The sequence below is a fragment of the Cervus canadensis genome, chromosome 8, assembly GCF_019320065.1.
Source record: "Cervus canadensis isolate Bull #8, Minnesota chromosome 8, ASM1932006v1, whole genome shotgun sequence".
NCBI classification, from domain to species: domain Eukaryota; kingdom Metazoa; phylum Chordata; class Mammalia; order Artiodactyla; family Cervidae; genus Cervus; species Cervus canadensis.
The window spans coordinates 88,753,700-88,766,853 of NC_057393.1; the positions used below are offsets into that span (position 1 = coordinate 88,753,700).

Below are 13,154 nucleotides of genomic sequence, written 5' to 3' on the forward strand. Positions count from 1 at the left end.
TGTTCACTCTTCTCTCAGATAATGGCCACTTTGATACATTAAGGTGATCTCATCTTCCTTTCCACTAAGCTGGTTTAAAGGGATAGGAAAGTTACCCAGTTTGGGTCAATGAGAGGTGAAAGGATGTCCTTCCTGAAACTCTCACCATCTCTGGACCCATTTTAAGAAATCATAAATCTCTATATTAAGCGAGTCTGTACCAAATTTCCTGTTAAGGCTAAAAATTCTTAACAGTTTGATGAAGTATTTCTCAACTGATCAAAAAATAAGCTAAACTATTATATTTTAATATTTTATTCAAAGAGTTCAGTTTTAAACATCTATAAGATATTCATCAACTTCAAGTGGCAAAAGAAACAAAAATATGTAATAAACTATTTCAGCTGTATCTTTGAATAGGGAAACCAAAAATACATACTACCACCAGAATAAACAACAAACAAACCTAGTCTATTAGGCATGTATATATTTTATTTTCCTTTAGGTGATAATTTTTGGAAAATTACACTTTCCAAGAATAAGCCCTTGCAAACAGAGCTGCTAATTTTTCCAAAAATAAAATCCAATATCTAGACTCTCAAAACTCACAAAACCAAAAGAAAAGGTCTAGTTGTCAGCCAACAGGGCCATGCTCAAGTCAGTTTCACACCACAGGGAATAATCTATAACTAATTTTAGTAGGCAAATTCCAATTCTAAATATTACTAGTGAGGCTACTTCTATTACTAGTGATACTACTTGTTATTCCCAACTGTGTTGACAATTGTCTTATTGCTGAATTGTATGTGATAAATCTTCTTTGGCAACTTTTTATGTATCAATTAACACAACTGGACAACTGTAAAGATTTGGGTTAACTTAATATTTCAAAGATTTCAAAACTTCATTATAATTATTTAGATGTAATTTCTTATAGATGTGAGAATAGGAAAGCCTCCAAACATGCCTAATGAAATGACAAGAAAAATTACTAAATAATCACTAGCTTTTCAGTTGTGTGTGCAATTATATAATTCAACTCAAACATTAGTGACAATATTACAATGTTAGTGCCAATTCTCTATCAGGCTTTCTGTGATAAAGGACAAAAATTAAATGTATAAACTAACATCTGGGTACCTGTCAATTTTTCTGGAAGGCTGTTTCATATGGATTCAAAATGACCTAAAATTAGCCAGAATACAGTATGAATTCTCACTACCTCATAGAATTAAAGTACATTAATAATAATTTTAATTCTTATTCTATGGAATAAGCCTATTTTGGAGGCTTGGCACAATATTACCAAGAAATTTAAACAGGAAACTCAAGTCCAGATGTGTAACTAAGAAATCTTTCTATATATTAAAAAAATCACCAACTTAAACTATAAATGTCTTCCACTAAATATCACCACTCCAAAATTTACACAAAGTAAATTAAAACAGGTATGGCAGAAAGTGCACTCTGAAGCATGTTCACATTTAACAAAGATAAATGATGAAGTTTAGCCAGCAAAAATTCAAATAGGCATATATGCAAACATCTGTATGTAAATTTTCACAAGTAAGATATAAGAAATGATTCATTTTGGTAATTTTATGTACAGCCTGTATACAATTTAAAACAAGTACAACTGAAAACATTTCTAAAGCCACAATAAAGTCAAATGATATACTAAATAACAGTCTTACAAATTGGTCTCTCTTAGGAGTTCTTAAGAGAAAAACAACTGATTAAAACATTATCCTAAGAAATGCCCTCCTCTTGATCAATCATTTCTGTCTTAACTGAAAAGACATCTGCCAGCATATGTTTTGGAATTTCTGAACCTCTGACTTTCAAGGCATAACAAGCATTCTCCACTTTGGACAGACTTTGTTTCAAAGTATACAGCTTCTTTGAAACCTCATAAGGTCCAGTATTGCCAATGAATGAAAACCCATCATAAACCTGACGTAAAAACTGGCTCACTTCAAAGGGAGTGTCTATGTCCCCATTCCCGACACTGTTAATACACATTCGCATCAACTCTCCAGTTAAATCAGCCACTCCCAGGAGGTAATCAACAGGCGTGATTTTCAGTCTCCAAGTACCGCACTGCTTATCCTGTGCATCAGAGGAAGGCTGGTAAAAAAAAAATAAACACACACACACACAAAGAAAATACACTGTGAAAAAGAGTGACTATGTATACAAATAAGGTACAAAATCTACAGCAAGTCAATCATACTAATCTTCTCTAAATAAAATGATCCATTTTGTTAAATGACCATTCAAGATGTTACGAGAAGAACCCATGCCGTCAGCAAGGAGTTGAATTTAAAACTTCAAGATAATTCTGAAATCTAATATTGTATCATTATAAAATCAATCATTTCCAACTTCACTTGATATATAAAATAAAGATATTCTTAAGGCCTAATGAATGACTTCATCACATGACAATGACTTACATATTTAAATGGCAAATCATAAAGCCCTCCAGGTTTATGATCCAGTCATGATTTTCTCAGTCACTTAGTCCCTTTCTGGCCTCTCCTCTGTCCCCACTCAGCACCAACCATCATGATTTAACACTCTCTTGCTATATCCTCCTCAGTTTCTTCAGACTCCTATTTTTCTACTGCACCTGCCCAGCAAAAACACACCCTGAATCAGTATTAAAAACTATTCTTGTTAGTGCTTTATTCAAGTACTGAGTACCACTAGGCTAAAAAATAATAATGATGATCACAACTGTATAGAGTTTGTACCACTACAGATTACTCACCAATCCTTTCACTTATTTCTTAGATGGTTCTCGCCCGTCTCTTTGAACACCATTTCAAACCTTCACTACTTTTCTCCTCAGCCCCTTACTCAATCCCAAACCTCTTCACTCTTAGTAAACAATCTTGCCTACTTTCACTGGCCTGGTTATTTGCCAGATCACGTGGCATAAGCTCTCTCAATTACCTTATCCCTAAAAACAAAATAAAACAAAACAAAAAAACTTATTTATGTCCACACCCGTCTTTACCTTCTATCCTCCAGTCTCAGATGATGAGTTGTCCCTCCTCTTGTTTGAGGTTAACTCTTCCAAATGACCTTGACCCATCTCCTCCCACCTCTTCCAGGACCTTGCTTCATAAGGTGTATGCCCCTGGGCAAGTTATTTCATCTCTCTAAACCTCAGTTTCCTCATCTGTAAAATGGGATAACAGTACCTACCTCAGAGGTTTATTTTTAAGGATGAGATAACATTTACCAAGTTCTTGGCATAATGCCCAACACAAAGTAAATACTCAATAAATGTTAGCTGCTATCACCATTACCGTCACCACATCAATCTCCTCTCTCCACATCAACTTCTCTCTAATGGATTCTTTCTGAAAGAGGCGATGTCTGAACTGTTATTAAAAGTCTGATGAGACTTAGGTGGGCTGGAATTACACTGAAGGACATTTCAGGCACAGGGAACTGCAAGAGCATGCAGATGAGAACTGTGCTGTGTACTTGAGGAACTAGTGAGGTATTTCTTTAGAGTAAAATTTAAAGTAAGAAGTATTATGGGCTGAGTCTAGAAAGACAGAACAAGCGATAGAGCAAGGGGAGAAAGCCACATTAAGAAATCAGAACTTTACCTAACAGGTAACAGAGACACTGAGAATTAAGTGAGCAAATGACAGAGTCAACTTTAGGTTTTATAGATGATTCTGGTTGCTTTGTATCCAGGACATGAATCCTAACACTGTTGGACTTTTCAGAGACCATCTGTTCCAATCTTCTCAATATGGAGTATAAGAAATGAGGTCCCAGAAACACTGCAGGTAATATCACTAGTTAATGGTTAGAACTGGGTAAGTATCCAAAGTCAGCTCCCCAATTAGCCTGACCTGCTATATTTCATTTCTATTAACTGTTAAGAGAACTGGCATCTTTTTGGAAAGGACAGATTGTGGTGGGAGTGGTGGGGGGTGGAGAAGCGGCTGGCGTTTTTATAAGTCATTTATGAAAATGATTTTTGCTTAAGAAAACATGACTATCCTTTGTTCCCATCATTAGACAGAAGGAGCTCCCTGAATATAACTAAAAAGTTGATTCTGAAGAAAAAAGCATGTTAAAAAAATCAACAAACTGTCAAGGAAATAAATTCTGCTTTACTGATAATATATATTAGAAACCAGGGAAAATAAAATTACTTAAAATGCAATTTTTCACAATGGACTTGAAGTATTTAGGGGAAAAATATCAGGATAACTATAACTTAAACTAATTTAGCAAAAAAAACATTTAGATGAAGCAAATAAGGTCAAATATTAACAATTATTGAATCCAGATACTGGGTACATGGGTGTTCATGTGTTACTATTTTTCTCCACTTTTCTTGTGCATTTGAATTTTTCATAAGAAATTTTAAAGAATTAAATGGTTTGACACTACTCTCAATATGCAAGTCAGAGCAAAATACCTTCCACTATTGGATTTCCAGAATTTTCAGCACCTAGAAGAATCTCTAGCACTAAAAAGAAATATTATTTATGAATGTGGTCTTAACATTTTGAGAAGACACATGTGTATGATTATGACATCCTAATCTTAGAATAATTTACTACATAAATCCTCAGAATAGGGCATTTACTTCCATTTCTCTTTACTTTCTTGCCCTGATACTTCCATTCTGAATTACAGAGAATCGAAAGGAAAGTATGGTAACTTGCCTATTATATTTAAGAAGCAGGGTCACATAGGCTCCCTTTACTTCTTTCTGTAATTCCAATCTTTACTAAATCAACTAAAAATATGAAAGAATTTTACTTCTCAAGATGAATTTCCTCAATAAACTTCACATAATTTTTAAAACTGAGAAAATATATGGTTTCCTTGAAGTGAGCTACACCTGTCACACCAAATTATTTTTCAGTATTCAGTATTAATATTTTATTAACATTCAAGAAAATATGATTTCCACACCTTCTTCCACTTTCTGCCTACCTATCCTGACTGATTTTTTAAAATAATAATGAAAGAAAAACTGATGAAAAATAAAGAAAAGAAAAAAACTGTTTAATTGTACCTTTAAGTGTACTAATATCTTAGGAGAGTATCTAATACTCAAAATTTTACCTCATGGCCTGAATATTATACCTTGAAACTCAGGGGGAAAAAAACAGTATTTATTTAAAAGTTGAACTGCACTATTTCAGATACAAGCTTATGAACTCAGTGATTAAATTAACATCTCTCACTCTATCATAACAACTTTATACTGGCTCTTGTAATGACTACTAACTACTGAGCACCTATGTGGCATGTGCTGTACGCTACCTGGTTTAAAACCTGTACATCAAATCCTGTAAAACACGCCTTTGAGGCAGATCCCTGGCACAGGGGTCCCTGTGGCACATGGTGAGACACACTGGGAGAGTGACAGACACTCCTGGCTTCGCATTCAGGACACCTGGTTTCCAAGCCAGCTGTCACACTTGCTTGACTAGAGCTTGACAGGTTACTTAAACTCTGTAAAAGCCTTTTTGTGAAATGAGGGTAGTAATTCTTACCTCATAAGTTTAATGAAAGGATTAAATGAGATAGTGTTTCTAAAGGGTACATAGCAAATACACAGTAAAACCAAAAGTGGACTTACATAATAACCACTCCATAATGCTTTACATAAAAGGGTATTGTTCCCCCCAACCTACCCATAGTTGTTGAGCCACTAACTAATATATTTAGAAAGACCATTTCCCTAGGTGGGAATCTATGAAATCACACTTTAGAAAGAACATTTTCATCTCAATATTCTTTGCATTATAAGCCAATGAATCTCCTACAGTTATCACAATGCTGTGTAAATTATGTAATAAATGTGAAATATGATTTTAAATTCTTACAGTCTTATTTTCTTTCCCATTGTCTTCTGTTGAAAAAATCAACTGTTTATTAATTTCATCCATACTGATAAGTGATCGTGTTTTGATGAAGTGTTGAAAAGAGACAGCTTCCACATATTCCTGCAGTCCTGAAAAACCAACAGGAAAATTACTAAGGAACAACAACTATATTAGTAAGAATGTCATAGTAAAGAACTTCAAACTAATCATCACCTAGCTCAACAAAAGCTTAACGGCTATCTAGTCCATCAGCCCTAGATTGAGCCAAGCAAGCACTGCACACAGCAAACGTTCCTGTAGCTGAACGTAAGGTGGCTCAGAAAGGAATGTGTTCCATATATATGGAATTTAGAAAGATGGTAATGATAACCCTATATGCAAGACAGAAAAAGAGACACAGATGTACAGAACAGACTTTTGGACTCTGTGGGAGAAGGTGAGGGTGGGATGTTTCGAGAGAACAGCATGTATATTATCTATAGTGAAACAGATCACCAGCCCAGGTGGGATGCATGAGACAAGTGCTCGGGCCTGGTGCACCGGGAAGACCCAGAGGAATCGGGTGGAGAGGGAGGTGGGAGGGGGGATCGGGATGGGGAATACGTGTAACTCCATGGCTGATTCATGTTAATGATTGACAAAACCCACTGCAATATTGTAAAATAATTAGCCTCCAACTAAAAAAAAAAAAAAAAAGGAATGTGTTCAAAGTCTTCTTTGTATTTCATGAGTCCATTAGTCTTAAAAATCTACTCTCTCCTACAAAGAAATGGCAAAGATTTTTCAGATAAGTACTTTATAAAGAATTTAAGAAAGGGCTATTAGCAAAATTCTGGTAGGCTTTAATAGAACTTATACAGATTAGATTTTGCTCCCTTAAGCAGCAAAATAGACAATGATCCAATCACATGAGATAAAATTAAAGATAATTTGGCTCTTCCTTAAAATGTTCCTAGGTTAAAAAAACAAAACACTGTAAATAATGAAAGTTAAAGTGTCAAAATTCAAAATGCCATTTTCCTCATACTTCAAATTAAATCCTCTCTGCTTCAGTAGTTGAAGTTTTTTTTTAAAAAAGCTAATGAGTAATAATACCAAATGCACGAGATATAAATCCTACAGAATCCACTCTGAATTAAAGGCCGGTAAAGGTCAAAAATAGTGCTATACTTTTTCAAGTGTTTTAAAACAAGCAAATTCTATAGCCATACTTTTCAGCATTATTTTATTATGTCTTAATCTATAAGGTAATACTCACAGGGAAAAAAGTGTTTCTTAAAATTATTATTATTACTGTCAGTTTAACAAACTTGGTCTTCTTTTTGAAGGCTTTATTGTAAAAAATAAGAAGAGGAAAATAAGTTCAGAAATAAAAGTCAGAACCTGGTAGGGTCATCTGTATTTAAGTTCTCTTTCTAACACTTCTGACAGAGTCCTGCACTCACACGACCTCCCAGTAGCTAACACTAAAAATCAGGCCCGGCAGCAAGTGTCAGATAACTGCCGTATCATCACATCAAGTGCCACACAAGGGTCAAAGACAAAAAGGAAATAGGTGACCTGGTTCTTACAGCAATAAGAGGAAATAACTAAATGAAAATATCCTGACTCATTTTGAAGAGCAAATGATGCTGAAATAAAGTCAGAAAATAGGTGCTTCCAGCTGACAGAGCAAGACATGATAGGGTACTTTGTTTAACAAACCATAACATGAAATGAAGCAATAAAGTTGAGTTTAACAGAGCAGATAACATGTTTTAACACTTACAATAAAAATACTTTCATAAAATTTCACTTTGATGAATAGATTAATACAATCCAGTTCCCTTTTCTAACAACAATCTATATTTCTCACTTCCTTCCAGAAATACTTCAGGCATACAAAAGCAAACAGCAAAACTTAAGAATCACTCATTATATCTCTAAATAGCTTTACCATGATTAGCTCTTACAAACGGGAGCTAAAGAAGATATGTGCCGAAAGATTTATGTATAAAGATATCCATCATTACAATCATTATAAAAGCAAAAATGGAAAAAATTTACAAGATCAATAACAGAAGCGTCATTTGTCAACTTATTGTCTCACAGCTTTATCAATGCACAGAGCGGAGGCGGACCTCAAAACGGCTCTCTTTTGCCAGCGGGCACACAGTAAGCGTGACTGCTAGGGGGTCCTGGAGGACAACGCAGGAAGGGGCGCGCTCCGGGTTCCGCTGGGCCCGGTCTGCGGCCGCCTTCCCAGCACGCATGCCAGCGGCTCGAGGTGGGCAGCAGCACCAGGCCTCTCTTTGGGGACAGGTTCTCCTTGTGACCCAGAGAGCGGTTCCCAGCGAGCCACCTCCATGGGCAAGGAGTCATGGTTCAGCACCTCCCCATGGAGAGCTTCCTGAAGATGCCATCAGCGCAACATCTCAGCCATCCAATGGCCGTGACTTCAGTGGGGTGGCTAAGTTGGGGGCAGGGGTGGACTTCTCCAGATGTGTTCCTTCCAAGGATGTGGATTCCTCCTCTGATTTCCTGTACTCTTTAGAGTTCATGTTTCCTCTTATAAAGAAGTCCCTTGTACAGTTAACTCTGTATATTAAACCTTCCCTATTCATTGGAAAAGACCCTGATGCTGGGAAAGAGTGAGGGCAGGAGAAGGGCGTGACAGGATGAGATGGCTGGATGGACAGCTCATCCACCTCAATGGATGTGCGTTTCAGCAAACTCTGGGAGATAGTGAAGCCCAGGGAAACCTGGAGTGCTGCAGTCCATGGGGTCACAAAGAGTTGGACACAACTTAGCGACTGAACAACAAGGCAGTTTCTGTTTCCTGTTCGGACACTGATGACTACAATAGGGACTTAAGAAAAATAAACAGTGGTACTATATCTCCTTCACCCCTATTACCCCTATAGACAGGTGTTCCATCTTAAAAGGCCAGCCAAGGTGCCTGTCCTCAGAATCACTATGCAATCCTAGTAGGAACCTTAACACAGATTCTCCCTTCCTCATTTGAGGTTTTCCACTTGATGTTCTCTACTGGATGCTGTCAACATTTACACTCACTCAGATCTCTCCCATCCATAGGCCATATCTTGCCTCGCAACTATTGCCCAATATCTCTACTCCCCTCCACAGTTAAATTTCTTAAAGTAGCTTCCTAATAACCACATCTCACACTTCTCAGCCTACTTCATTCCAGCTTGAGCACATCTCTAGGACAAAACAGCTCTAACTTAAAATTATGCCAGTTAATGAATCTTAATGGGACATTTTTTCAGTCTTAATTATGTAGCAGCATTCAGCATTTTGACCACTTTTTCCCTTGCTTTTAAACAAGCTTCCCGTTGTTTCCTTTTATGACATCTTCTCCTAGATCCCCCTTTTTCTGCCTCTCTGGCTATGTCTTCTTAGTCTCTGCCAGCCCTAGGCTCTCAAATTACCTATACTTGGCTTCAATTAATGCTGCCATCTCTCAGCTTTACAGCTCTGGTTTAGAATCACATATATCCAAATGCATATTTAACAATCCCATCAGAGGGACCTCAAAAATCAACATAAGCAACAATGAATTCACAATACTCCTTCTAAACCTGGCCCTCTTTGTTTTGCCAATTCTAAGAGGGTCCTGCCCTTACCGCCATCTATTTTCCTCCTCTTTCTCACCCATTCTCACACCACAGACTTTTTAATGGTCTTTGAAACAGTCTTTTTATAGTCTTTTTTGCCTATCTAATAACTATAATTACCAGTTTAATAATTTAATAATAATGACCACATCACTGCCCTGCTTAAAGCCGAAATAGCTTTCCATGGCTCTTAGAAAACACAGAAAAGTCATTAACATGGTTTATAAGCACCTGCTTAATTTCAACCCCCATTTACATCATCAGCCTCAACTCACGCTATGGTCACGTAGTTATACATTTATACAGTGTATTACTATACTACTCATGTAGTTATACATTTATATAGTGTATTACTATACTCATGTAGTTATACATTTATATAGTGTATTACTATACTCATGTAGTTATACATTCATATAGTGTATTACTATACTCATGTAGTTATACATTCATATAGTGTATTACTATACTCATGTAGTTATACATTTCAAAGATGGATATGTAAATCCATACAAATCTTTTAACAAAAGTATATTGTTTGAATATACTCTGAATTTTCCTACTTCTTCAGTATTTCTAGGCATAATCTTGCCCCCAAATTCCTAAAGTTGGCTTACATTTCAGGGCCATGTTGAACAAAAATAGTATTTTAAATGCTGGAATCAAATACAAGCAGCAAAGTTCTTGTCATGTAAGATTCTATCAGTTGAAGGTGGTGCACGCAAGCTTCCCTGGGGCCTTACGGTAAGGCTCAGTGATTTCATCAAGCAAGTATTCTCAGTTTAATGGGTATAAGCCAGTATAAGCCTGTAGGCGAAGGATGACTTTATCTACACACCTATAATCTCAAGCTGATTTGACAGACAGGGTACAAATTCCAGCCTGCAGTTCAAGGTAGAGGAAATCAGTCAGAAAGGAGGTTATCACTTATACTGAACCAGTCTCTTCCCTGCTCTCACAGTAACACTATGTGATGGTTCATCTGGTGCTCAGGCCAAACACCTGTTAAATGTGGGTGTGAAAGTACTTTCAAGATGTGATTAACATTTAAATCAAGACTCTGGGTAAAGCAGATAACCCTCCAAAATGGTGACGGGTGGGAATGGAGGGAACACCCATCCAACCAGCTGAAGACCTTAAGAAGGAAGCATGAGGATTCCCAACTAAGTAATTCTGCCCAAAACTATGACAGAGAAATGCTGCCTAAGTTTCCAGCTTGCAGATTTCAGATTCAAGACTGCAGCACCAACTCTTTTTTTGTTGTTGTTGTTCCTTTATTTATTTATTTATTTTTCAGTGGGTTTTGTCATACATTGATATGAATCAGCCAATGATTTCCACGTATTCCCCATCCCGATCAACTCTTTAAAGAAATTCCAGCCTGCTGGCCTGCTCTACAAATTTCATACTTGCTAGCCCCCAAACCATGGGAGTCAAGCCCTTAAAATAAATTACTATCTGCCTGCCCCATCCCCCTGCCTCAGGAGTCCTGTTGATTCTGCTCCCCTGGAGAACTCTGGGACTGGCGTGCCTGGTGGATAGAACGCTCACATCACGAAGTGTGCACAGAACTTACACGCGTATTTCGGTCTTCTCTTCCTGACTCTGTGCTCTATCTTTTCAGTTCCTCACCCACACTGTGCCCTCTCTGACTTCAGGGGATTCTGTATGCTACTCCTTCAGCCTTCATTCATACTCTCCTCTCTTTTTCAACCCAATGAATTACTAATCCTTTCACGTTCCATCAAACAGCACCTCTGAAGAAACTGCCTGACACCGCCACATGCTAAGTCAAGGCCTCATTATATGCTGTCCCAGTGGCACGTGCCCTTCCTCTGTGGCACTCATCAAAGCTCTAACATTTAAATAACATAACAACCTTTAACAAATGTCCACTTCCACCCCTTGCTAGAAGGGCAACAGCATGACTGCCTTGTTCACTGCTTACCCTCTGTGCCTGATATAACGGGTACAAAAATAGTTAAATGAGGTAGATACATTTTTGAAAGCCTATTCCATAACTTAAAATTTTAAATGTTTTACAGGGACAGTTAATAAAGAGGAAAATGTGCATTTCAGAAAAAAGCACAATACAATAAACAAATAAATAAATACTAAAACACAATATATACACTATGATTACAAAGACAGAAGGAAACAGGAAAAACTTGTGACTTAACATCACAAGAACTCTTACCACCTTGGCTCTCTAAGCAAGGTGGTTTAAATCATCCTAGAGGAAATACTGTTACACTGAGATAGTCTGCTTACAGAGATCACTGGGGGAAAATTATGTCCAGGAATTTGATTCTGTTCGAGCAAAGATCGAAATGCCAGGACCTATCTCCCGCAACGCTTAAGAAAGGCATCCGAGAGTCAGTGTCCTCTCAGCAGAGCTCAGCTGTGCGGGGGAGAGGCGGCGCTCAGCTCAGGGTGACAGCCACAGAGGGGAGACGACAGACTGCACTTAGAACTAAGAGAAGTAATTTCACGTCTCCAAGCTCAGCAGTGGGAGAGGAAGAAGAATTTTTAAAAAGAAAAAGGGGGAAAACAAGCAGTGAAAAAGCAAATTAATATTTTTAATACCATTCCTGATACTGAATGAACTTTAAAAAAGATGCTAACTACAGGAGAACATATTGGTAGCACATCACTTCTTTATGAACAGGAAAAGATATCTGGCTGAATTAATTCATTGTAGAATTGTTTTATCCACATGAGCCAATTCAAATCATGGAAAATTATTTTAATGAATGTATTTTAAAAAATGATTTGTAGTTAATAAAATCAACTAAGTACAACCAACTTCCAGGACTATGTCTCAACTATAAAACAAAAGTACTAGATACCATGATCTCTGTGGTACTTCTCAAATTTAGACTGGTATGAACTATTCCTCCTATTGAAATATCAAAAAAAAATTCATCTTTGTGAATCCAAATTATGTGGCAACTGAATAGGAATGCCATTTGCTTCTGGAACAAAGCACTTCCCTGAATGATGTGCAATTTTGCATAAAATTTTGCATAAATTTTGCAATTTTATGAATAAATGCACATAAAAAAATATAATTCACCAAACAAGACCATAAAATTAAACATTTCAGCCATTTTTCAGTGTACAGATGTGCTGCATTAAGTGCACTGACTCTGCCCTGCAACCAGTTCCCACCATCGGGAGTCCCCTGGAGGTCCAGCGGTTAGGGTTCCAGGTTTTCACTGCTGAGGGCTCGGGTTCGACCTCTGGTCAGTGAATTAAGATCCCACAAAGTCACATGGTCTGGCCCCCAAACACACACACACAAAAACAAAAACCTGACTCTCTATGCCCATTAAATGACTTCTCACTCCCTCTCTTTCAGCCTCTAACAATCAGTATTCTACTTTGTCTCTATGAATTCAGCTCCTCTGGGTACCTCATATAAATGGAATCATATGGTAGTTGTCGGACTTCCCTGGTGGCTCAGTAGTAAAGAATCTGCCTGCCAATGCAGGAGACATAGATTTGATCCCTGGGTCAGGAAGATCCCCTGGAGAAGGAAACGGCTACCCACACTAATATTCTTGCCTGGGAAATCCCATGGACAGGGGAACCTGGCAGGCTACAGTTTATGCGGTCGCGAAAAAGCTGGACGTGACTTAGCAACTAAACAAGAAATGGTATTTGTCCCTTTGTGACTGGC

The 13,154-nt window shown here is 37.4% G+C and overlaps 1 protein-coding gene across 2 annotated transcripts in view; it reads right to left on the minus strand.

Annotated features, from left to right (window-relative positions):
- Positions 1-278: 278 nt before the first annotated feature.
- TSNAX (translin associated factor X) overlaps positions 279-13,154 on the minus strand; it is a 38,059-nt gene continuing 25,183 nt past the window's right edge. The window contains exons 5-7 of one of the 2 annotated variants that reach the window (XR_006270958.1): positions 5,856-5,983; positions 3,002-3,166; positions 1,972-2,106 (exon numbers count right to left, since the gene is read on the minus strand). Coding sequence is in view for 1 of the 2 variants with exons in the window: in XM_043477132.1 (XP_043333067.1) it covers positions 1,729-2,106; positions 5,856-5,983 (506 nt within the window). In the remaining variant the exon portion in view is untranslated. Of the gene's footprint in view, positions 2,107-3,001; positions 3,167-5,855; positions 5,984-13,154 lie in introns of both variants that reach the window. The other variant, XM_043477132.1, reaches the window with a different exon arrangement.